The following is a 25,241-nucleotide window of genomic DNA, read 5'->3' as shown; positions in this document are numbered from 1 at the left end:
GATAAACCTGGGAAAGAAGGTGAAACACCAGTTGGAAACTGTACATCTACTAACATCCTGTACTTCCGCTTTCCCTAAATATTCTTAGTAACTGTGAAGTAAGAGTGAAAGTGGCAGTGTCCCTTATAATACACTGGTAGATGATTTGATTTGATGACTTCTCAAAGAATAGTGAATTGCATGCTTGATCTATCCAAACGGTCCCATGAAAATTTTGTATGCAGAAAATTGTGATGATGTTATTGCCTTATCTCCTGAAACACTGTAAATGCTGTCATTACTCTTGAATAAGGCAAGATGGCTACATTATCTGGAAAAAAAAAAAGTACCAAGAGAAGAAATGGAGAAATAATCTTAAACAATTGTCTATTCAACATGTTATTACTACTTATACTTTTGTTAACCATTATCTAAATTCTGTTTGACAGAGATATGCTGAATTAATTCTATTCTGATTTCTTTTTTTCTGAAATTACAAATGAAACAAGTGAAATATTCCCATTGTTTTGTCTGGTAAATAAATGACAGCTGAGGAGAATACTATTTATCTAAGCCTTGACAGTGAAATGAAATAGAAGTATCAGTGCACTAAATATGCAGTGCTAGGCATTTCCCAGTACAAAAAGTTATACTTATATAAGTATTATGAGATTCTCTTATAGGAATAGGTGGGAAAACTTAGTGCTTTCAGGGTTTTAACAACTCCCTCACATGAGAAAGTTCGTATTTCATAACTAAGAATTGTCTGATTTTGAAAACTGTTTCCAAATGTCTCATTTTATGTAGACTGAGAGACCCTAAATGTGAGCTCAAATTATGGTTACCTTGTAGATTAGTAACACAGCTTGGAAACAATTAGTCAAAATAGCCACCAATTAGGCTTTTAGCCTGGATCCTAAAATAATCTCTCAGGAGTGTTATTTTTGCCTTTGTTGATGATACACAGAGGATAAACTCCTAATTTAATGTGCTTGAATTGGATGCCTAGTATAGGTAGCAAAAAGATGTCCACTTATTCCCAAAGCTCTTAAATAGAAGGATGATATGCAAAGCAAATGTATGTGTACCAGTTCTATAAGTCAACAAATATTTTAGCAGAACTATATCCTTTTTTTAGATAAAATAATGCTTTTAAAAATTAAAAAACTCAAAAAACTAATTGTTATTCAACTTAATTAGAAAGCAAATGAAAACAAATGCTACAGACCTCAGGATCATTTCTGAATACGGCTTGTGTTTGGAAGATAGATCGATTTTGTTTGGTAGTCTACAGTTAAACACAGAAGAGATACAGTTTTACAAGGTATCTGCAAAACAACTTCCACAGATTAAACCTCTATATTTCCACAGATGAGATAATTAGAATTTTGTAGATGGGTGATTAACTGTAGATGGAAGCTATTCTAAACCTTTCCTTAGTGTTTTGAAAAATCTACATTTCCACATGATGTGTTTGGATTTTTACACTTGTATCTGTTATGGATTCAGGCAAGTACCAAAGGACTTACTCTTCAGTCATACTCTATGGCTTTAATTTTGTTAAAGCAAATTCATTGCAAGCGAGTTTAGTGTTAAGACAGCAGGGTGTTGTAAATTTTGTTTTAACTGTTAGGAATGTATGATCCAACAAAATTAACAGAAAAAACCAAACCCTTCTGCCGTTGTGAACGTACTGCTGTCAGGCTTACTTGCTAAATCTCACTTGCCATTGTGGGATGAAAAAAAGTAAAATAGCCAGAGTTTTAAAAAGCTCAGGAAAAGGCAACAGAAATTAGATTTGAGCAGTGATTGGGCACAGATCTATCATGAGGATGAATGATCTTACAGAAATCTGCACTAATGCATTTGTATAAGATAGATGGATTTGATTTAATCTTGCAAAAAAAGAACACTGTAACTGACATGCCTGACTTATGAGACTCAACTCACTCCATCACGAAGAGAAAGAGAGCGAGCCATTTTCACCAGGCTACTCAGCTCAACCAAGGTCTGATGCAGACTCCCTTGAAGGACCAGTATTATTTAACAATTGTTTGGCTTTTCCTTTCTTTTTTCCTTTGCTTTCTTTTTAAGGGGCAAGAGGGATACCTGAAATTCATATTCCTGCAAAATGAAGATCAGAGAATACTTGGTAGTACATACCGGTACAAAGATGCTCTTGTTTCTACATCATCTAAGAGGAAAATATTCACTGGTTGTGAATTACAGGGATGCTCTTTTGGGCCTGGTTGAGGGAATAGAGAGATTAGAATAGTTGATGTGACTAACACGTTTTGCACTTGCAGGAGCCACAGGTCAAAATTCTCTAGCTTGTTTTAAAAGTCCAGATAAACCCGTTTCTGAATTTTTGATCTCACATTATTGTGATGTTTTAACATTTCCTAAGAAGCTCATGGAGATGTCTTAAATAGGTTATACCAACATCATATACAAGTGTCTAAAGGGTGGGTTGAAGGAGGATGGTGCCAGACTCTTTTCATTGGTTCCCAGTGACAGGACGAGGGGCAACGGGCGCAAGCTAGAACATAGGAAGTTCCGTTCAAATACACGGAAAAACTTCTTTACGGTGAGGGTGAGAGAGCACTGGAACAGGCTGCCCAGGGAGGGTGTGGAGTCCCCTTCTCTGGAGATTTTCAAGACCCTCCTGGATGCAGCCCTGAGGGATGTGCTCTGGGCAATCCTGCTCTAGCAGGGGAGATGGACTAGATGATCTCTAGAGGTCCCTTCCAACTCTGAAGTTTCTGTGATTCTGTGATATCTCTAAGTAGCACAATGTCTCATTTTCTGACTCTTCTCAGTACATAATAATTCAACACCGTCCCTGAATTTTTTTTCTAACTTCAGTTTGAAGCAAGAATGAAAGGAATATAGACTTGCTGCTGGGAGAATGGGGTGTAGCATGTGAAGGACATGCAAAACCAGCTCTACTGGCAAATCTTAAAAGTGGCATGATGGAGAAATTTTCTTAAACAACAAATTATTTCCTAATATGACAAGGGGATGCCTGCATTTTCTTATATGCCAAAATATAAAGCAATTGTGTAGGTCAAGCACAAACCTGATTAAATAGCATATGCACATAAATCAATAAATCCCATTAAAAGCAATCCCGATTTGCATTTTGGCCTGTTTGACACCATTAAGGTGAAGCTGCTAATCTATTAATTCCATCAATATCTAATACTCTGAGATTAGAAATAAGAGGGACTAATTGCGAACTGATTAACAGAAATCTTTGCCTGCTGGCGTAATAATATGTTGTTAATCTAAAATTTGACTTACAATCTTGCTATATTATTACATGAAGAACATAGGGGCTTGTTTATCTTAGCTAGCGTATGGCCTTGAGTATTAGTCATGTCTAAGTGTCTGATTCCTGGAATTCCTAACAAAAGCTTAAAAGCAAAGGTAGATATTTATCCATTTGCAACTTAAACTTGGCATGCAGGAAAACTGCTACTGGTATCACTGCTAGCTGTGGTCATGTCTCACCAGACACGAGAACAAAACAACTTCCACACTAACAAAAACATCTCTGCCAGGAATAAAACACGTTTTCTGGGTTCAACTGCAAGAACTTTTCCAACCAGTTCCCACAATACAGACTCTTAAAGACATGAGAATCCTTTTACAGTGTTGTAGCACCCTGTGCAGGCAACGTAACGTGCTGCAGATATGCTTTCATAACCAGAGCAAAGACGAGTTTCAAGGCTCCCAACTGGAAATGAATTCATCAGTTGCTACTTTTGGCACTAATTTTTTGTGTGTTGGTTACTCTTAGATAAATTAAGCAAATGCTAGACAAATTTACTTCAAAATGAATTATGAGAATATTGTGATCAGAGCCCTGGAAGGCAGTTTTGATGAATTTCTCTGCAGATACATTAAAATTCTTTGTGGATTTAGGAACAGGACATAGATCTATTTTTAATCCTTTACTTTTATTTCATGCCACAAACCCCTCATTAATAGCATGCTGGGACTAGAACTAGCTTTTTTATTTTACAATTTCTCATTTCTTAAACATCAAGAAAATACCACAAACACTATGATTAATTCTGTCTTTAGTAAGACTTACCTCCCTTGAGTCAGTCTGATAAATTACTTACATCTTTATATATTTTACACAGATGAATAATATCTCTATTTGATACCTCCAAATATTGTAGGAATTAAGAGCTTTTTAGAATATTCTGCAGCACTGCCGACACTGCTGAATGAAATAATATGGGGCTTCTCCCAAACCAGCTGTTGTAGAAGGAAAACTGATGGATGTGTGTAAGAAAAAGAAGGAAAGGAGAAATTTATTCAACAGTCCACAAGAACAGATATAATAAAAATTTTCCAGCAAGACTCAGGTCGAAAATCAGAAGCCTTTGTAGGAAGGCATATGCCTTCTTTCTAGTTGGAAGATTAATTGGTATTTAAAAATGAACTTTTTCACTGACATGAATAATGTAAAAATCAGGATAATTAAGAAAAGTTAATTACAGAACTCTATGAGAAAATATACTTTATCAAGGTGGAAACTATTTTATTGGAACTCAATAATTTCCTTTTCAAAGTATTGCTAAGAATTAGAAATATTTTTAATCATAACTTTCTTAAGTCAGAAAATATTTCATTTAATCATGTTAAAGTATTTTGCTTGTTATAAAAATTCTTATCCCAGGCATTTTAAAACCTTATCATCAAATATAAGAACAGCTGACCAGAAGAAACCTAAAAGTAAAAAAGACCTTGTGGGTTACTTTGAAAGGCTATTGAAATGAACAAATATTTTTTTTCATATATCACACACAAGTAGAAGGCTAAATTTTTGCTTTAGATTGCCTATTTAATTTTTCTTAGATTTTTTTTATTTATTATTATTTTAAAGGAACTTATCCTCTCTTATTGGTATAGGAGATATTTTAAAAATTCAAGCAGTTGTAATAAATGAGAGGAGCAATAGAAGTTATGGCAAAAATGCTATCATTACTTCCAATTATTTTATCCGGTGTTAAACTCTGTGGATTTTTTTCCCTGTCTGGAGAACTGAGGTTGTGACAGGTACAACAAAACTCCGGAAACCTTAAAAATGCTGCTAACAAAAGATAGTGTGGTACGTCCGCTATACCGTCACATTGCACTACAGTACGCAGTAAACGTCTGTGCAAGTTGGGAGACATGCAAATTTATAGCCTTAATGACCAGAGACTACAGTACAAGTTACAGCAATTATTTAAGACTATGACGAACAGAAGACAGAAGACTGAGAGAGAGTTTTAGAGGAAATTTCTTTTCTTTTTTTCATTTGTTCACAGAAGTACCTTTTTTACAGTCCTAAATCTACTCTAACAGAGGAAATTCTGAACTGCAATGGAGCACATGTAGGATAATTTTCCAAATCAAGTATTTGCCATTTCTTTCGACATCCTTAAAGATACAATTGAACAGTTCTTAAATATTTAACGATGACACAACCTTAAAACTCAAGAATGCAATAGAATCCTAGAGGTACAAACTGGTCAGCTTTTAGATGTTTTTGTTTGTCTTGCACTCTTTTCTGTTGGACAAGCTAAACTAGACGTAGACAAACTATACCAAATGTTAGACAAACTAAATCAGATTTTAGATTTCACCCAATGAGTTAAGCAATGCCCAAATAAATGATGAAAGTAACTTAAGGAAAAATCAGGTGCAGTTTCTTGTTCATTTCACTGTGGGCATTCCTGTATGAGTTCCCTAATTTGGTCATTATTTAAGTCCATCGCTACTTGTTGATAAAGTTTACATATTCACAGACTGTATCTCATACTCTCTAACAAATTATTGCAACTCAATTGAAGAATTAATTCTCATATATATTTAGGATGTCCAAGAGGGAATACTATAACATTTAGAAAAATGTTCTTGTATATCTAAATATCTGATTTCACACATAACAGAAATTATTTTATCTTTCAGATTATCAGTAACTGACATCTTCCCACAGAGTTTAAAAAACAAGTGACATTTTGAAATTCAAACAGCACAGTGAAGTTTTGAAATACAAAGAGCAAAAGGGACTAATCAAGAAAAAATGTACTGGCACCATTAATGGCCAAGACAGTTGCTTCTAGGTCATTTATTTCACATGAAATGAATAATAGCTAAAGGATAAGTAAAAGTATTTGGTTAACTTTTGGTATTTCTGCACGTCAAGGGTTTGGGGTTTTTTTTTCTATAGTTCTAAGGCACTCAGATGCTATAAAATTCATTTTTCATGAATGAGGCAGACCATTTTCACCATTCTCTTTGGGGAAGCTTTACTGGATTGTCAATTTACAACTGAGTTCACTGGTCGAGTTTTTAAATTCTTGGTATGCTAAATAGAGATATTATTATACTACATCCACAGTGGTTTGTGTGGTGTTTCTGCAAGTCACAAATTAGAGTGAAATCAATATTTTCTAAAATTCTGCAGCGTTCAAATATTTTATTGAATAACAGCACTGCTAATTGAAAAGTGTCTTCCAGATTACGTAAAATAATCAGAATTACTGATTTGTAAATGCCATACAAGCCTACTACAGATACAAAAGGAAAAATTACGAGAAACTAGCTTTTTATTCTCTATATACCTTTTCATTCTTAATACCAGTTTTATTGATTTTTTTTTTAAGTTTTCCAAGCTTCTGCTGAAGTGAGGGGATTTGATGAATCATTGTTAAAATGATGGGTTTTACTATCTTCAGTTTAGCTTAATTGTCACGCTCGTGGACTTAACTATCATTTCTTTAACCTCTATTACGAGTGTTAAATGTATTAGAGTGATAAATCCAAACCAGCAGATTAGTGACTAAGAAGTATTAAGCACTGTCCAGCAAATGGAAAACACGGATGCTATCCAAAATGATCACCAAACAACAAGTATACAGTGAAGAATAAATATACTACAAACAGCAAAATATACTACTTTGGACAGTAATTATATTAGATAAAATGTAATTATTCTACTTTATTACAGAAAGCAAACTAAGGGCACAAATGTAAACTCTACACAAATGTAATGTTTCCTATAGTCCCAGGTGAGTAAAGTCACCAAATCAGAGCACAGGTACACACCATTGGGCTGGGTTTATGTACCTGCAGATGTAATCACTTCCCTTCTCTCCTTCTGCCCATCTGTGATGTAAGCAGATTTATAACATTTCAGCATGTTTTAGATATTAGATATTAGATATTTCAGCATTTTTCTTTCTACTTTTTATTGTGTATTTTGTATTCTAAAATCCTTTGTGAGAGGTTTTCCACTCTCAGCTTTTTGAGCAGGTTAGTGCTTCAATGGCAAGTGAACGCCATTTGGAGAGTTAGAGAACAATATTCACACCACTTGCTTTAGTCATCTAGCTCAAACACCTCATTTAAGAGCAGTTTCCACAGGACTAAGAGAAAAGCAGCATCTCCAGAGAGGGATTCGGAACTGCTAAGTTACACTGGTGCTCATGTCAGGAGTTATTTATGAATATACTCGTATTTTTTCTTCTGAAATCTGCTGACTCTGTGATTCATTGTCCTTTTTTAATCACTTTAAAAAATCAATGCTAAATTTCAGTGATGCCGCATCCTCTTGCAGATGATGAGACTATATTCTTTCCTTATCTGGCTCGCTTAAATCACAGGCTTAGTCAGAATGCCTGTCTTCACATTTCTTCCTGGACAAGATGAGAACGCTATCATTCACAGTGTTATAGGGAGTTTAAATACTATCACTTGCAGTTCTGTGCTGAGCAAAGATGATAGTGTTAATGGCTCTGTGGTGAGCCATAGAAAACCACCTACAGCTTTGTGCTGAGCTAAATTGACACTACCTGTAGTGCCCTGACTAAAACACTCCTTTTCACAGTTGCACACCGTATTAAGGGCAAACACTAGAAGCAGAGGCCACAGGGCTCACGCCCCACTGGACACCATCAGTACATGAACTATTTAACCACTGAGCTCATGAGCGGCATCAGTTGTAGCGATGCTAAGTCAAAAAAATTTTAAAAACTACGCAATCCCCTCACTCCCCCAACACACACAACCACACAAAAATCCTGACCAAAGCCAACTCTGGTGGAGTATTTACCAAATTATTAGATAAAGCCTTTCTACTTGAATACCCAACATTAAGGTTAATAAATCCAATGAAGTAAACAAAAATCACTACAGAAAGTGGCCTCAGTACATAGCACAGCTAGCCATGCTGAATAAAAGCCAAAATCGCAGGATATGTTCCTCAGTATAATCAGCATTTTCACACTACTGCACTTAATAAGGAAAAACCTACCTATCAAAGCAGTCCACTGAGCAAAACAGTTACCAGTCACGGTGCTGCACGGAGCTCAATAAACTCTGCCTCCCACAGTCTTAGCACTGAACAATATATGCACATTTCATACCCTTTGACAGATGAGATATTTATTTTTCACACTTTATTTTCATTCAGTTTAGGGTAGAGATTTAGTTACACTGCAGTTAAGAAATTGCTCTCACCAAACCGCTAGCAGCAATTTCAACAAAGGCAGCTATAGAGTTCACAAGTGCACTTTTAAGTTTGGAACAGCAAGAAGTTCACTCATAGCTACCTGTGTTCAGGTGTTCATATACATATGAAGTGTATTTATTCATTATTTGATAAGCTATGTGACCTCTCCACATCAGCCAGCTTGCCTCCAATGTCGAGAAAGTGGCAGATTTTGTTCTTATGTAACTTATTAATTTTTGCAAATACAAACCAGGTTCTCAACACAGGGGTTCATGCCTACTTTTTCGGGGTGGCTCCAAAAAGGAGTGTTTGCAAATGGTAGTAAGGCCATGATCAACTGATAAACGGAGAAAGAAAACCCCAGTAGTTTTTTTAGCATGTGAAGACTTCTTCAGGTGTCATGTAGGCAACTAACATTAACTTCATATTGGGTAGGATCGCTCAGAGTTTAACCTACTGCCACTACTCAGATGGGCAAATCTGCAAGAAAAAAATAGTTACCACCTAGGGAGCAGAGGAGAATATTTGCAAGGAGGCAGGTTATCTCATCACTACCCCTAATGCAGTTAATTATCACATGTAGAGAAGCTATGGACTTAAGCTGTGGGAGAAAATTCGTATCATTGCAGAAAGTTTATAACCTTAATAAGTATGTGACTTTTCATTCCAGTACAGAAATAAGTTTAGTTCCTTGGATCATTCTGATTTTTTTCCCCAGAAGTTAAACAAATACTTCCATCTTTTATTATTTAAATTTATTCAGTCCATGGTAGCCATTTGGTTTCCCCCATATAGTTTTTGTGATTTCGTTTGCTAAAACAATCTTTTGCATTTGAATGAGCAGGGAGCTTTCATTTAACCCAAACATGTGGTCTGTGGTTTGTCAGTTCAATCTCTTCTTGTTGCCAAATATATTTGACCATACCATGTAAAAACTGAAGAGATCCCCATACACGTTTTTCAGTATACCACCTGAAGAGTCCTGCCTGGAAAGTTTAATCAAAGAAAAGTAAAGTCTGGAAGTCCCAAGGACACAGGGAATTCTTCCAATAATATGCTTGCTACCTAATGTTGGAATTGGGCAATGAGAAATAAATACATAAAACCCTCTTACAGTTGTTTTTGGTTTGGTTTGGTTTTTTCTATGGTCTTGATGTACAGTGTAATATTTTCTCAGCCATTTAGGGCAAATTCTCACCAATTAGAAGAAAGAAGGTTTTTCATACTCCTATATTCTATTTCTATAGGTAGGAGGCAACCTGTAAATTAAATTCTATGAGGTTTGAGCTTGGCATTTCTTAGGGTTAAAAACACTAGGTACTATTGCTTGAAATAGGAGCTGTTCGTGAACCAACAATCTGGTTGTTCTTCCACCTTGCTCATCTGGTTGTATGACAGTAAAGACAGGAAGACTGATGAATATGTCTAGCCTGATAATTTGATATCACATTGAGAAACTTCTGACCAGAGCAGTGTCAGAGAGCAACAGAGAGCTTGCTGTGCTCTCAATGAACTTGCAAGGGAAAAAGGCTGGGGAAGGTGGGGGGAGAAGAACATAAGGATTAATGCAATCCAAAATTATTTAGAAGGCAACCCAGTATTAAGCTATTCCAACACAGGCACATGCAGGCACACGCACACATTCACTCACATCCTTTATAGAATTTCTATTAGAAACTTGATAAAACATTTAATTTTTAAAGATATTTAATTTTGCTTTCTGACTTGAAGCATTGTCATATTCGCCAGCTTTCCTAGTAGAGCTGTTCCAATATTGTTTTAACCTCATTACTAGCAAACTGTATCTAATTTCAAAGCTGAATTTGTCATCATTTCAAAGATTTCACTGCCTTTTTATTGCATTCCTATTAGAAAAGCCCAGGCCAATGCTTAAGAAACATTGTTCTAGCCTCTAATGACTTTTTGAAATGAAGTTAATGACTTATTTTATTATGTATTTGTTATTCTGTTAGTGCTTCACTGAAACTGGAAATTATTCTGCATTATGAGCTAACCGTTCCTTGTACATGGCTGGCACTAGAAGAATGGGAAAACAGACTCAGTTTCTTGTTGAGACACAGTGTTATTGTTTTTATTATTTCTGATCATGAGAAGTGGCCATCTAGAAACACACTTTGGAAAAATGATAGTCACTTCATAGAATGAATTACTTTTTCTAGCAAGCCTATTACAAATATTCCTACAAAAACCCCTTAGCACTGTTGCAGTGTTGCACAGCTGCTGGATTGCCGTTAGTACGGATGAAAGCAGCAGAGGTTCCTGGGGATGAGGACTTCTGGTGAAGTGTCACCCACCCTGTTAGAAAAGTAAGAGATGGAATATCTGGGGAAAGTACTCAGAGCTACTTTGAACATCTTGCTGGCTGGCAGTAGGAAACAGGCTTTATGAATTAAACCAGTGGATCCTGAGTGCTGCCTTGAGTTGGCAGATGCCATCTTCCACTGTGCTGCATAGAGCTGGAAGGCTGTCCTCCACGGTCCTCTTCAGCTGAACTTTTGGCTGAAGGTAAACATTTTCCATGCTAGCGGAGAGGTGTGCTTGGTGGTTCGTTCTAGCGATTATGCTAAGTTAGTATCTACGCAGACTCTATGACCTTGTTTACAGTGGCTACAAATTTTAATGTTACTTTGGGGTAAAGAAAAGCAACATTTATCAAATAGAACAGATTGACTGTCCTAGTAACCAAAGTGCTTTATTAAATATTAACTGTGTGAGCCTCTTTTAGTGACAGGTTAGAGATGTATTGCCTTGCCGCAAATGGTACCTAACTGGAGGTGCTGGGTGTAAAGACAAAGTTCCTGAATATGCTCAGGAGCAAATAATGCAATTCACCACCTGCTGTTACTGCTTAAGACATTCAAAGTCAGGAAGCTGCTTGGGGGTCAGTTATCTCTTCCTGGCACCCCACGGCAGGAGCATTTTCCGTAACACATGCCTGACTATGCTGAGCCGTCCCACAGCCAGGAGAAGGAGACAACCTGATGAAGCAGTATTCATAGTCTACCCACAGTCTGGACACTTCTCACTGACCCAACACTCAAAACTGTTCATTTTTCCTCAAAGCTTTCACTGCTATGTTGAGATAGTTTTGCATACGCTACCTTAGGACAAAAGTTGTGTTTTTCTTCCATATCTACCATTGTTATGAGTATTTAATATATGTCCAGAAATATTCTTTCTCTCTATGTTCTTTAATCACGCAAAAATTTGAAAAAGGTCTAATTTCATAGCCTTAATGTTAGCAATTAGTCTGCTTTAGTGCGGAATTCCAGAAAGTAATTCAGATTCAGATGGGCTTAGCTACCTTTTACAAGCGCTGTCTCTGTCCATTAACTATTTAGGGAAGGAGGGCAATTATTCTCTAACGCAAACATTCAAGTTAAATGAGATGAATCTGCCTGCATGGTTGCTGTTTTGCCTGGCTCTTTGTGACAGCTTCTTAGCAGCAGAGTTCTCCCTACTAGCAGGACTTTACAAAGATGCTTTTGTGGTTTTATTACAATTATTTTCCTACTAGCCCATTATCTTTCTATTAGCCCATAAAAGTAAACAGGCAGTCTGAAATCTCTAAGAAAAAAAAAAATCAAAAATCAGGCAAAACATCAAGCAAAACACAATGACTCACTCTTATTGTACTCTGATATAAATGCTAGGTTATAACAGTGCTATAGACATTGAGCATCCTTCGCTTCAAATGATGGAGTTTTGAAGTTAAGAGATTTAGTCTTTACTATTTTAAACACAAAGATGGAGAGAGATGAGCAAAGTTTAATCTAAACCATTATAAACTGGTAATACTGATTGACATTTTGACTCCAGGTCCAGATGAGACACCAGGAGTACAATGTCAGGACTGAATCCCTACAGCATGTCATCTCCAATATCATTTTAAAAATATGAAGCGAAGTAGTAGAGCCATTATCCTATTGTGTAATCTTGAAATCAATACATATTTCTGAGTAAATTGCCAGACAGAAAGGTAAAATCACTATCTTAACACAAAAACATTGCTTCGTATTTTTGTAAAATTCTATCAGCAAAAACCATGTGATTTAGTATCATATCTAATGTAACAGAAAATGTTTTAAAAGCAGCAGATTGCAATAGGCTCACTCTAAAGAGTCTGTCACATTAAGACTTATCCACCAACGAAGGGGAAACACAAAAATGAGGACAGATGTGAAGGTTAAGGGTTCTCCAGATTGATGGTGACAACAGAATGACTGGAATCTATTTTTCAGCAGGTATCATAATTTTTTTCTGGAGAAAGAAGGTTTGTCATCCCAATTCTAAACTGGAACTAATATGAGTACCAGTTTGCTACTGGTACTTTTTGATAAGAGCTTATTAGGAAGTAGGAACTTTTTAATGAACAACCGAAGCGTATTAAACTGAGTAAGTATAGTTAGGTAGGTAATCAAAATATGTTCTAGTATGCCAGTGATATTACCAGATGTGTTACTACTCTTATGTCATGAAATATCAATCATTAGTTTAACTCTTGTATACATTATAATGTTTTTGTTCTGATTCTAATTATTGCTCACATTTACTATGGTCTTAGCCCTGAAAAGGCCTAGCACATCAATTACTTCCATGATAAAAGAAAGGCACCTCATGGTTGCCTAACGTTTGGTATCCTGCAAGTTGAATCACCACATCTCAGCAAGTCAGCGTATCATTACATAGCCCCAATTAGGTATAAAATCTAAATAATTTATTCCAGAAATTTGTAAACACAGAAAAAAACCCCACACATGCAAACAAGCAGAGGGTTTCTCATAAAAATATTTTCTTATGTACATACTCAAAGTGCCACTTTTCATGACCACAACTTTTCCCATTTTTAACGCTCCTGATTGATTGCTTAACATTAAACACACTTCAGGATTCTGGCAGCAGTAAATAATGTTTACCTTTCCATTCTCTTTTTGAATGGAGAATTATACAAAGTGCAACATTCAGCAGGTAAGTGCTTTCCTCCCCAACTCAATTAAGCACTGAATCCAGGAATGAGAATGTGGGTAGCAGTCTCCCTTGGATTTCAGCAGTGTGACAAATTGTTCTTCTCTTGTGTTGCGCTGCCTGCAAGCGCAGTATTTCAGGATGGGCAGTAGAAGGGTTAAGCGTGTTCTGACTTTTCCATTTCACCTGGAAGACTGAGAAGGTGAAAGTCCCCAGGCACCAGTCCTTATCTAGAGCTCTGTCTCCAGCTTTTACGCTCAGCTATCAAAGGTGACAAAGTTACATGGTATTTGCTATAGTGTCAGTGCAGGGGCTGGGGGGTAGGGGAGAGGTGGTTAATTGTATAGGCTTATCAATGCTGAACACCGGTCATTCATGTGTTCATCATTCATTTGGCACAGCTGCAAACTTTCACATACTGCCTGCTCTGATATAGGAAGGACATTGTCTAAAAGGAGAAGAAATAAAAACAAGAAATAGTCCTGGCAGTCAGAGTGGTATGCATATTTTATACGGTTTGGTTAATGAGTTTATGAACCTTAGGCTATGAATTTTAATCCTGGCAGTGGCTGATGGAATTCTGAAAGTCACATATTTAGCAGGTTTGAGATGCATTTTGGAAGCTGATAAGCACAGATGATAAAGAAAATTCCTAAAAGCCTCCAAGTAGCCAGATGGAGTGGGATGGACATAATAAAAGACAAGAAGCACCTCAGATCGCTGCCAGCTGTAGGTCAAAAATGGACAGGACACTGTGTTTGTTCCACATATGCTTTCTTACTTCAGAGCATTTTTTCTAAGTGTCCATTCATATCATATTCTAGCAAGCAACTGTTCATAGAAAGTCATGCTGGTTTTAATTTTGAGCACCATACTGAGGGATACAGAGAAAAATTCACTATTTAGGGAGTCTTTGCTTGGTAGTGAGAATGTTTTATGTGAAAAATAAATGAACAGTACATAGAGATTAGGTTTAAGGACAAGAGTTTATCCACTTGGCACTATGAGCAGTGACCACTGTGTCTCAGATGTACTCCCCCCATCTTGCAAAGCCTTGCTACTTTCATTATACCCATAATTTTATCGATGTCATGAATTATAAAGCCTTACAGAGAAAATGAGTCTTGCTTTGACCCGATTAACATGCAGCAGGTAATAACACAGAAGAAGTAGATAAATGGGCAGGGGAACAAAAAGGCATAAGGGATATAGGTTAGATTAAAACAGAACCAGAACTCTATAAATGTCATTCACTCTATTATGTAATCTTTAGCATACATTTAAACTTTTAAAAGTCTTGTCACAGGAAGCAATAATTATCGAAAAGAATGACAGGAGCCCTACTCTCAAGCTGGCTTTTGTCAAGTGCCTTACATTTGCAAATAGGAGCCACAGTCTTACTTTTTCTATTAACCATGAGCTAATAATCTGATGTGGTTTTGTTCGGTTTAAAAAATATTTCTCCTCGTCCAAAACACAAAGAGACATACCTGTTTGTCTCTTTCAATGTTAGGGTGTGCTGTTTTAAAACAAAGCCTTTCAGCAATATTCAGTTCCAGCTTCTCTGAGAAATCAGTGCAAGGAAACCTTAGCAACTCCAGACAAAGAAAAGGTTCTCTGTACCTTTACTAGTGTGAACCAAAAATAAACAGCCTTTACTATACACATAAAAGCAGACTGCAAAGTGATTATGGGGAACCAGGACAGTAAAACCCCAGGAACATACCCCCAGTCCCACTGTACATAGGATGGCGCCATCCAAATCATAACGTCATGATTACGTACGAGGAACACACAGGTGACCAAATCATCCACAAGACAAAATTGCTGATGCCATATACTGTAACATTCTATGTATTTTCGTCGAAAAATCACAATTACACCTGTTAAAATGCCTTGGACCTATAATTTGTAACTGTATTTGTATATATAAGCTCATGAAAGTTAAAAATTATCAACAGATTAAATTCTGATGAACTTGATTTTAATTTAAGGTGGCCACCTCTGAACTCACTTCAGATATTATTGTAACCAAATCGAATGTGAAAAGCTCCTCTGAACATCAGATTAATTGTTCCTTCTTGGTAACCTGTTCCCTTACAGCTTGAGGTCTTTCCCTACAGGAAAGCCTCACAGGAAGAAGAAAAAAAAACCAAAAAACTCCAAAATAAGTATTTTTTCCAACTGCCAGTTAAGAAGTGAGGAAGACTCTAGGTCTAAAATGACAGCTTAATTCTTCTTAAACTCCAGTTTGATTTGAAGGGCGATAATACACCATAAGAAAAGAAGCAACATATTATCAGTCTTGAGACCTTCTTTGCATCTGCTAATTTTCATAACGTCAGAAATGTAAAGTTTCTGAGAATGTAAGTGTGTAACTGTAAGCTGTAGTCCCAGACTACTTTTTGCTTACACTGAAATACTTAAATCTAAGTAAAAGACGTAATTCAGTCCTCAGTCTTGTATTCAGAAAACAATATACTTTTCTCCATCCAAAAATTATTTTCCGCTTAGCTTAAGCACACTTGCATACATTCACGTATAAGCAAACCCCAAAATAACAGGGTCAGCTTTGAGATAAAAATAATATAAAAATAGAGTTGACACACACTACAGAGGTCATCTATTCTCTTCTTGGATGATTTCCCTCCCCACTGCAAAATCAATACAACAATGTGGTACTCTCTTCCAAACACTGGCTGCTGCTAAGAGTGATCCCATCATCTGATGATTTAATGGATAAGTACTGAATTTTAACAAAGCCCAAAACAACAGGAATTGAATGAACTTTATCTTACTGAAGGAGCATCAATATCTATTGCTCTATCGTTAAGAACAGCGCATTCAGGCATCTAACTTCTAGGCCACCTTGAATTGCATCAGCTGTAGGAACTATTTGCAGCTGTAAACATGTTCTAGCGAGTGCTGGAATATATAGGCATGCTGAAAATATAAAGGCAGCTGCAAATGCAGAATGATATAATCAAATGTGAAATGTATGGAGACAGTAATTTATCAGTTATGCTGACAATCTAATTAAAATAACTTTGAACCCAATTTTATCTTTGCTTAATTTCAGCTCTTACAGCATCACATTTTCTAATGAATGATTATTATTAATTAAATCATTACAAAATTATCTTTGTGTATGGGAAAAATATATGTGTTATCACACTATATTCAACAGCATGTGAAAACAACTACTGCGGTTAAAAATTATTTCTTATAGGAGTCTAAATCTGCTCCAGTAATATGGAATAAATCTTTAAGAATCCTAAAGAATCCCAAATCAAAATGAAATGTAAAAAGAGGAGTGCTTTAGAAACCATCAGATATAAGTAATACATCAACAGATGAGAGGAATAGTCACTTAATTTTAAACATGGTGCGGAATGACTGGGAAGAGTTTTCAGGGTATTCTGTTATTTAAATAAAATACTTGTGTAAATACTGACTTTCAGTTTAAATTCCAAAGTAGTTATGTATTTCAAGGCTATATTGGAATTAGTGACTGCTAATGCTCTAATGCCTTTGCAAGATGTTGGTTTAATAAACGTACTTAAACAATGGCTGTGATAAACAGCTGAATCTCATTCCTGTATATGAAATTTCAGTATATAGAATTGCCAGCATATGGCAATTCTGTTTCTCACAAATTTTGCAACACGTTATCGTGTTGTACAGAGCTAAATAATTCTATTTGGAGCAAACCCTACTATTTACAAGTATTCTGTTTAACAGCAGTTGCAGATAAGGAGATTTTAGCTATGTGAAACCAACTGCAGGCTCAGGTACGTTAATTTTACTGTGTAATACCTTCTGCCAGATGTTGACTTCTAACTGTTAAAATCTGCAAGCTTGAAGATACAATTCTTATGAATAAATTCTAGATTTGAATTTCTGAAATGCTTCAAAATTTTGCATCAACGTTCTTGGAAATTGTAACAATAAAAGTATAATTTTCAACTTAAAAATATTAAAATTACATTAATGGTGGTTGTAAGACACTACTACTAGAATCACCAAAATACAAATGTTACCGAGACTGATAATGTGCCTGACAATACAAGACAAAAGAGAAAGATATTCCCTGTCCAAAAGTGATGGACTTAGGTAATATATGATAAGGAAGCTACATGAGGAAAACCAGATTAAATTAGTGTTTCATGTACGCATCCAAAGCATATACACTGATATTCACGGGCATTTTCCATTATTAAATTCCTATGTCCAATATCAAAGTATTATAACAAATTAAAATCCCTCATTTCATTGATTTTTACTAAATTTCATCTTGTGATGACACAAAACCAATAAGTTTGGGAATAATCTGAGAAAAGAGTAGTTTAGTTGAGAAGTAGTATAAGGGGCAGCATTAAGAAAAAGGGGCAGGCAAAAAAGATCAAGTAGAGACAATAAGCTATCAAATTACAAAAATTCTCATGTGAGAAGCCTAAATGATTATTGATTAACTCATTTGACTACTTGCAAAGGTAAAGACAACTAAGCTAATGCCAAGAGAAAAACCTGCAAAAGAAATACACTTACTACACAGACAAAAATCGTAATGATCAATAAAACATACAAAGAATGAAGAAAAACCAAAACAACCTAATAACTAGTTTCCAAAACCAGAACATGATCCCAAAGTGAAACATTCTTCAGCATTTAGTCTTTAGGTAAGCACTATGCTAATTAATAATTTTCCAATTTTTTATTTTTTTTTAATAATAAAGTTGTCATTGCCATTTCAAATAAGATATGTAGCTGTCCTTGCTTTTAAACGTTATTCAGATTTATGTGCAAATTTAAGGCAGATGGACAGCGCTTGTAAATCTCTCAATATAACTTTTTACAATTTCACCACTTAGACAAATATTTTTAATAATACTGTTGATCTTCTCTGGAATGCTTTTACATCTTCCTATTTCTGTTTGTAGTTCATAGCCTTGAAACAATAAGCAGTTTTCTCGGTTTTGTTTTGATTTACCTGAAAGACAGCCAGTGAGTGACAGAAACAGAAACAGTTTCCATGACAACCACATCATTGGTCGCAAAGGTCTTCAGTCCCTCTTTGTGCAGTTGTTAGCAACGTTGACGTTTCTTCATTAAAGCTTAGCCTAGCGAGACAAAGACAAATCTCTGTTAAGAAAATTACAAATATCTTGCAATAATATGACAGACAATTCAAAAGACAAAGCTGGTCCTAATGCAATTAAAAGTCTAGTTCCAAAGAACTCTGTATGCACAGGGGCAGGTAGCCTGACAGATACTCAGACGGATCTTGTTCCAGTAGTTACCTGTGTTAATAGCTGAAATGTCTGTGGCAGCGCTTTGGATATATGGACATTACCCCAAAGCTGTGTGTGTACTGAAGCTTTGAATTCCCAAAAAGCCAAACTTAGACAGGTCTTTCACAGAAAACCTGTTCAAAGCATACAGCTTGGCATGTGGTCTTCTTTTCCTGAAAGCAATGTGTTGATACTTGGTATAAAGCATTTTAAAAAGCCACCCCAAAAATAATAATTTGCTCTAGGAAATGCAGGCATCTTTATTACTTGCAAATTGAGTTGAAATAGATTCCCATGTCTTGCAATTTATTCATTGTGCAATGAATCTACCAACACGTTTGAAACAACCACCATTTATACAGAACAGATTTTTCATACTTACCTTCCTCTACCACTCCTCAGGTTTTTGTTTCCTATCTGTCCCATGATTTCCACATACACCTTGGTGCAATACATCTTTGATCTCTCTGTCCTTAGCTATTGCTTTGATAATATCCATAACATCAACACATCAAAACTTAGAGATTTGGTGTTCAAATGACTGAAAACTCAGTCCAAAATATGAGATGTTTCAGGTGGTGATGTATGGACATGAGTGTACTTCTGGTCTTTGACTGGAAAAAAATTAAGGTGCAAAGCTAAAGTTCATTTCCTACACTTAATTAGTCATATCTCTTCGGGAAGCCATTGAGATCCTCTTCTTGGAGCCTAAGGAAACTTTAACCCCTATAGGTTGTGATCCACAACTACAAAAGCAATCCCACACGGCAGAACAATGAGACAAAGGAGAATTTGGCTTTGTTCCCCTATCAAAACCCTTTCGAGATGACTCCTTCAAATTATAATCACCTTATTTACATGCCACAGTTGCTGTTTTGGGAGACCTATCCTGTATGTTACAACATTCACAATAAGCGAGCAGAGGCAAAACTCTACACGTTTGCCAAAAAAAAGTATTTCATAGTGGTCCCTGCTGGATTATACAATTTCAACTGCTCTCTGAGCATCGCCATTTGTAAACTACTTTGACAGTCTTTCCCTCATATATGGGGACAGACATATATATATGCACATATAGAGACACACACAGTGAGCACAAGATGACAGGATCTGTTTAGGTGCTGGTTTAGATTCGTGCAACAATATAAAGGTGTAACTTTTCAGTTTTCATTTTTACAGCACAGCACGTCCAGCTTTCGGCACGGATAAAAATTCCAATTAGGACTGCATTTCTTTCCAAGTAACTCAGACCAGGCAAACTTAATACCGGGTGTACACCTTAATACAAGCGTTTCTGAAAGAGAACATAACAATCTGGTAGTCAAGTGACTTTACACATAGTGCCTGTAACTCATCTAAACCTCCACAGGAAACCTCCTCAATTAATTATTAATGTCAGCTGCCTTTGATTTTCACTTCAGTGATAATCTGCTTTTCAGTCACTGTGTTCCTTTGGTTAGTGAATTATCTCGTTCAGCATTCTTTGCTGCCCAGGCCTTTGGGAAATAAGTATTTTCATTAATATTTAATTTTTTCCCTTATGGCCATATCTATTAAAAAGGGTAGAGCTCAGCTTCCCCCCTCCCTCAACTTTATCCCTCTTTCTTCTTTCTTTTTTCACTTCTCTTGAGCTGCTTTTATAATGGTGCAACGCAGAAATTAGTTAACTTGGTGATTTCTCTGTTGCATAAATAGGGAATAATGTACCAATGTTTCCAGCATTAAAGTGTGAGATTGTTGTTGTTGTTATTATTATCATTAGGTATTATTGTGCAAATCATTGTGTCCGATTATTGGATCAGACCATTAGAAAATAATATTAAATGTTGTGATTGGTAGACCAGAAACAGAATGAGGAATGACTGAAAAAAAGCAACGGGAACACCGTAATAAAAGATTAACTTATTGCTCTTTGCATCCTTAAAACACAATGATTTTAAGCTCTCTGTGAAAAGGATATATTTTTAATGAGAGTTTCATTAAAGACAACAGAGTTATGATAACTTCTTCGAGATAAGGAGCCTATAGCTAAATAGCTGTAACAACTTTAAAGTGACAACTATTAACTGTGACCTACATAACCTGACCCTATCAGCGTAAAACAAACCTCAGTCCTGTTACACAGGCATATTAAAATGTAAAAGCAAAGTGCAATGACAGGGAGATGCTCTGAATTAAGTCATGAATGCTGGACACTGACCTTTCTATTAGGATATTTGTTGTATAGATAAGTTGGTTTATCTCAGTAGGAGAATCGCTAGCAAAACAAGCAAGGGGAAAATATGTCACTGTATATTGTTTTAAAAATATACCTAGAAATCTTGATTATTACCACAATTACATGATCTCACATCTTTACTTTTTTTTATATTTGTTTCTTCAGGGGTACCTGGCAACACTTACTGGCTATATGGACAAATGGAATGCATAGCAACATGGCAGATACACGTACACCTAAGAATTGAGGAGTACAGTTCTTACAGTCTGACAAATACAATGACGCGGCATGTATGGGGCTACCACGTGGGTGGCATGCGGGATAATCACAAAGGTACTTTCTGTGAAATAATATAGGCAAGAGCATGAAAATGCTATAGTTAAAAAATATAGGCATATAGTCTAATTTCTGATCTAGCTTTAATGAGGGGATGAACTCCCGACTTTACTATCAATGGCTCCTATCTGATATTTTGGATGACAAGGCTCTCACTCATAGAGACTCTTGTGTGACTGAAGAATTTCTTCATGCTTATAACAAAAAGGCCAAAGCTGAACTAAAACCATTAAGAAGACCATCTTCTTTCTTAAAAAAAAAAAAAAAAAGTGTTACTCCTTTAAAAACAGTTAATGAATATTCTCTTAAATCTTGTAAGAAAGTTTTCGTTCTTAAAAGTGGCTTATTCTTAAAGTAGCTTAAGGGCACATACGCAAACAGTATTCAGTTGTCCATGGTTTGAAAATCTTGCTAATTTTCTGAATTTGCTTTCAAGTCCTGACTACCTTCATCCTAGAATGAGGAATCTTTTAAAACAGCATTTACATTTTAATCCTAAGACTATAGAACAGAATATACAGCCACTTACTATTGCAAAAGAATACAGTTGAAGATGCTGCTTAAAAGGACTTTAAAATGATGTCAGCTGAGCAGTATCTTTTTTTTTTTTTTCCCCACCAAATATAAATTTGTGCCTCACAAAAATCCAACTGGCTTGTTTGGAACAGTTTGATGGATTCATTGGTAATTCAGTGCAAGAAAAGAAAATGAAGTTGTCCAGCATATACTACGTTCTATAGATTTCTTTTACATAATAGCATGATTTGACAAAGCTCTACAGTCTAGTTTTTCCAAGTAAGGATGGAATGTCTACATTTGTTGATTTTTTTTCTTGTCCTGTTTTCATTCTGATTTCTTCAAAAAATATGCAAATTCAGTGAGCTTTTTTTTTTCACATGGAGGATATGAATTTTCCCTGACAGCAATTTGTAAAAATCAGAGATCTAAAATAAATTTGATGTATATAATGTGCAGCAAGTAATTTATCTAAAAAAATTGAACTTCTTGTTTTGCACAAAGAATCAGCAGATGCAGTTTTCAATTTCCGCATGGTACTACCCATTCTTCTTTGTTTTCCCCAGAATTTCTGCCAAATTGCTTTGCAATTTGTTTTAATTCCGTGTGCTAATTGTAGACAATTTATTAAAACATTCCCTATTCAGTGTGTTTTAATGAATTGTTTTGGCTAGTAATGAAAGGGTGGATATAATGAAAGGGTCTCGTGGTTCTGATTCCCAAAAGAATTTGTGAATACTTGGAGCACGAGTACTTATGCAATGTTGTCAACACTTATGTGCAAAATGCTTGAACTAGATTCAGTCAAACTGTGGTCTTTTTAGTAATACTAGCACCTACTGTCAATAATGTTTGTTTTCTGGCACTTAGGATAAATTTATATACAACTGCAAAGATTTCTTCTTTTTTTAATTCAAATAGTTAAGAAGTGAAGCTTTTAGCATAGATGCTGTGATACTGATATCAAAGTGCTTTCTTCCATTATCACTACCTCAATTCCCCTTTCCATCATATGCATATTTATCTGTACCAACATGAAAGGGATGATTACTTAAATCCACATCCTGTCTCAAAGCAGTGTAACACAAGTCTTTGTCTCTACAGTGACTTTACTGCTCAGAGGAAAGGATGTGACTTGTCGCAAAAAAAGGTTTCCCGTGTAATATTTCTTCTTCCTATTTTAATATATATTAGAGGAAAGCTCAAGTTACTGGCAAGTCCAACTATTTCATTTCCCTTTCCTTAAGAAAAGGGAAGACGCTCACAGATAATGGAGAAATAACACCAGTGACAAGCAATTCTGATGTTCTACATGGACTTGGAAGAGCAGGAACTGAAGAGAGTAAGAAATTAAGCTATTGTCACTCACATGTCTGAACTGAAAGAAAAGCATATCCTACAAAGAACAGATATACTCACTTGGTTTTATATAGTATTTTTATGAAATATCTTTCTTCACATTTAGTAAGTGGAGCATGTTGGCCTAAGGTGCAAGTAGACTGCTAGTAAGATTCCTCAAGGTGGCAAACCTATGAAATCAATAAACGCAACAAGCTAAGTATCACTGACTGGGCCTTCTATAAAAAGCCTGTTATAATCTTGGAAAAGGATGGAGGTCTAAGTGAAGATCCACGGTTTAAAGCACTGAAATAAAGCCTTCTAATCAACACCGAAGTCTCTGTCCCTCCCCACATAACCTTTACTTCAATCAGGGCTTGTAAGAATTGCCACAGTCAGCAGTTCAGCCCATCTCCCTTCTTCCCATGAGTATCAGGCCTGGTAACACTCAGTCCGTGGAGAATTAGAGGCTTTGGAAAAGCAAAGGCTCAGATGTTACAAAGTTCATCATGAACAGAGGAGATAGCTTAGCTGGAAAATTTTAAAAAGAACTTGTCTGTTGAGAGTTCCCTGATGATATATTTACATATAAAGTTAACTACTAGACCATGATTATGACAGACACTGGTTATACAGAATATAAATAACCTCTATTGAATTCATGTTCCTGCTTGCTTTCAATAAAGAATTAATTTGCTCAGTCCAAAATCTTTTTGACAATACTATTTACAAAATGGTTTAAATTTAATAAAAACATATTAAGTTAATATTTGATAAAAGTCATACCATAGACACTTTTACAATGAAATGTCAGTGGAATTTGTTATAGGACAAATGAAAGTGAAATGATATTAAGCCAATGTAAACAGCAAGGCGTCTTGTAGGATTGATTATCACCTCAAGGGAAGATCATTTCTTTTCAAGGTTTAATAATAGTTCAACCTATTGTAAAGAAAATTTAATAAAGCACAAGTTTTAGCAGTTTCATAAAACAATTTCTGAGTTGTTTTATGAACACTTAATTTATCGCTAACAATATTAAAAGTTTATTCTGCAGTGGAACCTTTCCTTGTCAGGTTCCTCCTGGCAAGCAACCAGGACTTTCAATATCTAAATTAATATTTTATAAGGTTTTTTTATTCATGATGTTAATATAGCTTTCGAAGATACCAGTCAAGTTCTAGGAAGAAGCATAGAATGCTACTGTACAAAAGAAGCAAACTGGCTATTTTTCAAATGTTGATCAATCACAATTTCTATATTGTTGAATGACCATCTGAACTACTGCTCTGAAAAACAAAAAAACCATCCGATTGCAAATCACAGAATCACAGAATCTTAGTGGTTGGAAGGGACCTCTGAGATCATCGAGTCCAACCCCCCTGCCAAAGCTTGATCACCTACAACAGATTGGACAGGAATGCATCCAGGCAGGTTTTGAGTATCTCCAGAGAAGGAGACTCCACCACCTCTCTGGGCAGCCTGTTCCAGTGCTCTGGTACCCTCACAGTAAAGGAGTTCTTCCTCACGTTGAGATGGAATTTCCTGTGTTCCAGTTTGTGCCTGTTGCCCCTTGTCCTGTCACTGGGCACAATTGAGAAGAGTCTGGACCCATCCTTTTGACACCCGCCCTTCAGATATTCATAAGCATTGATGAGATCCCTCCCAGTCTTCTCTTCTCCAGGCTAAACACACCCAGGTCTCTCAGCCTTTCCTCATAAGAGAGGTGCTCCAGTCCTTGGATCATCTCTGTAAGCCTCTGTTGGACTCTTTCCAGTAGTTCCCTGTCTTTCTTGAACCGGGCAGTCCAGAACTGACACAGTACTCCAGATGTGGCCTCACCAGGGCAGAGTAGAGGGGGAGGATGACCTCCCTCGGCCTGCTGGCCATGATCTTTTTAATGCACCCCGGGAGACCATTGGCTTTCTGCAGATCTGCTTTGCAGCAGGTCAACCCCTAACCTGTACTGGTGCATGGGGTTATTCCTCCCTAGATGCAGGAGGTTGCCTTTGTTGAACTTCATTAGGTTCCTCTCCGGCCAACTCTCCAGGCTGTCCAGGGC

General features: G+C 36.2%; 1 protein-coding gene across 6 annotated transcripts in view; it reads right to left on the bottom strand.

Moving 5' to 3' along the window:
• CNTN5 (contactin 5) overlaps positions 1 to 25,241 on the bottom strand; it is a 664,123-nt gene that overhangs the window by 343,702 nt on the left and 295,180 nt on the right. For all 6 annotated transcript variants that reach the window (XM_063329804.1, XM_063329812.1, XM_063329786.1 and 3 more), the window contains one exon: positions 18,471 to 18,600. In XM_063329804.1, coding sequence (XP_063185874.1) covers positions 18,471 to 18,528 — 58 coding nt within the window. In that variant the 5' untranslated portion in view covers positions 18,529 to 18,600. The remainder of the gene's footprint in view (positions 1 to 18,470; positions 18,601 to 25,241) is intronic.

The sequence above is a fragment of the Chroicocephalus ridibundus genome, chromosome 1, assembly GCF_963924245.1.
Source record: "Chroicocephalus ridibundus chromosome 1, bChrRid1.1, whole genome shotgun sequence".
Lineage (NCBI taxonomy): Eukaryota > Metazoa > Chordata > Aves > Charadriiformes > Laridae > Chroicocephalus > Chroicocephalus ridibundus.
The sequence above is the reverse complement of the archived record's forward strand: the minus strand, read 5'-3'. Positions and strand labels throughout refer to the sequence as shown.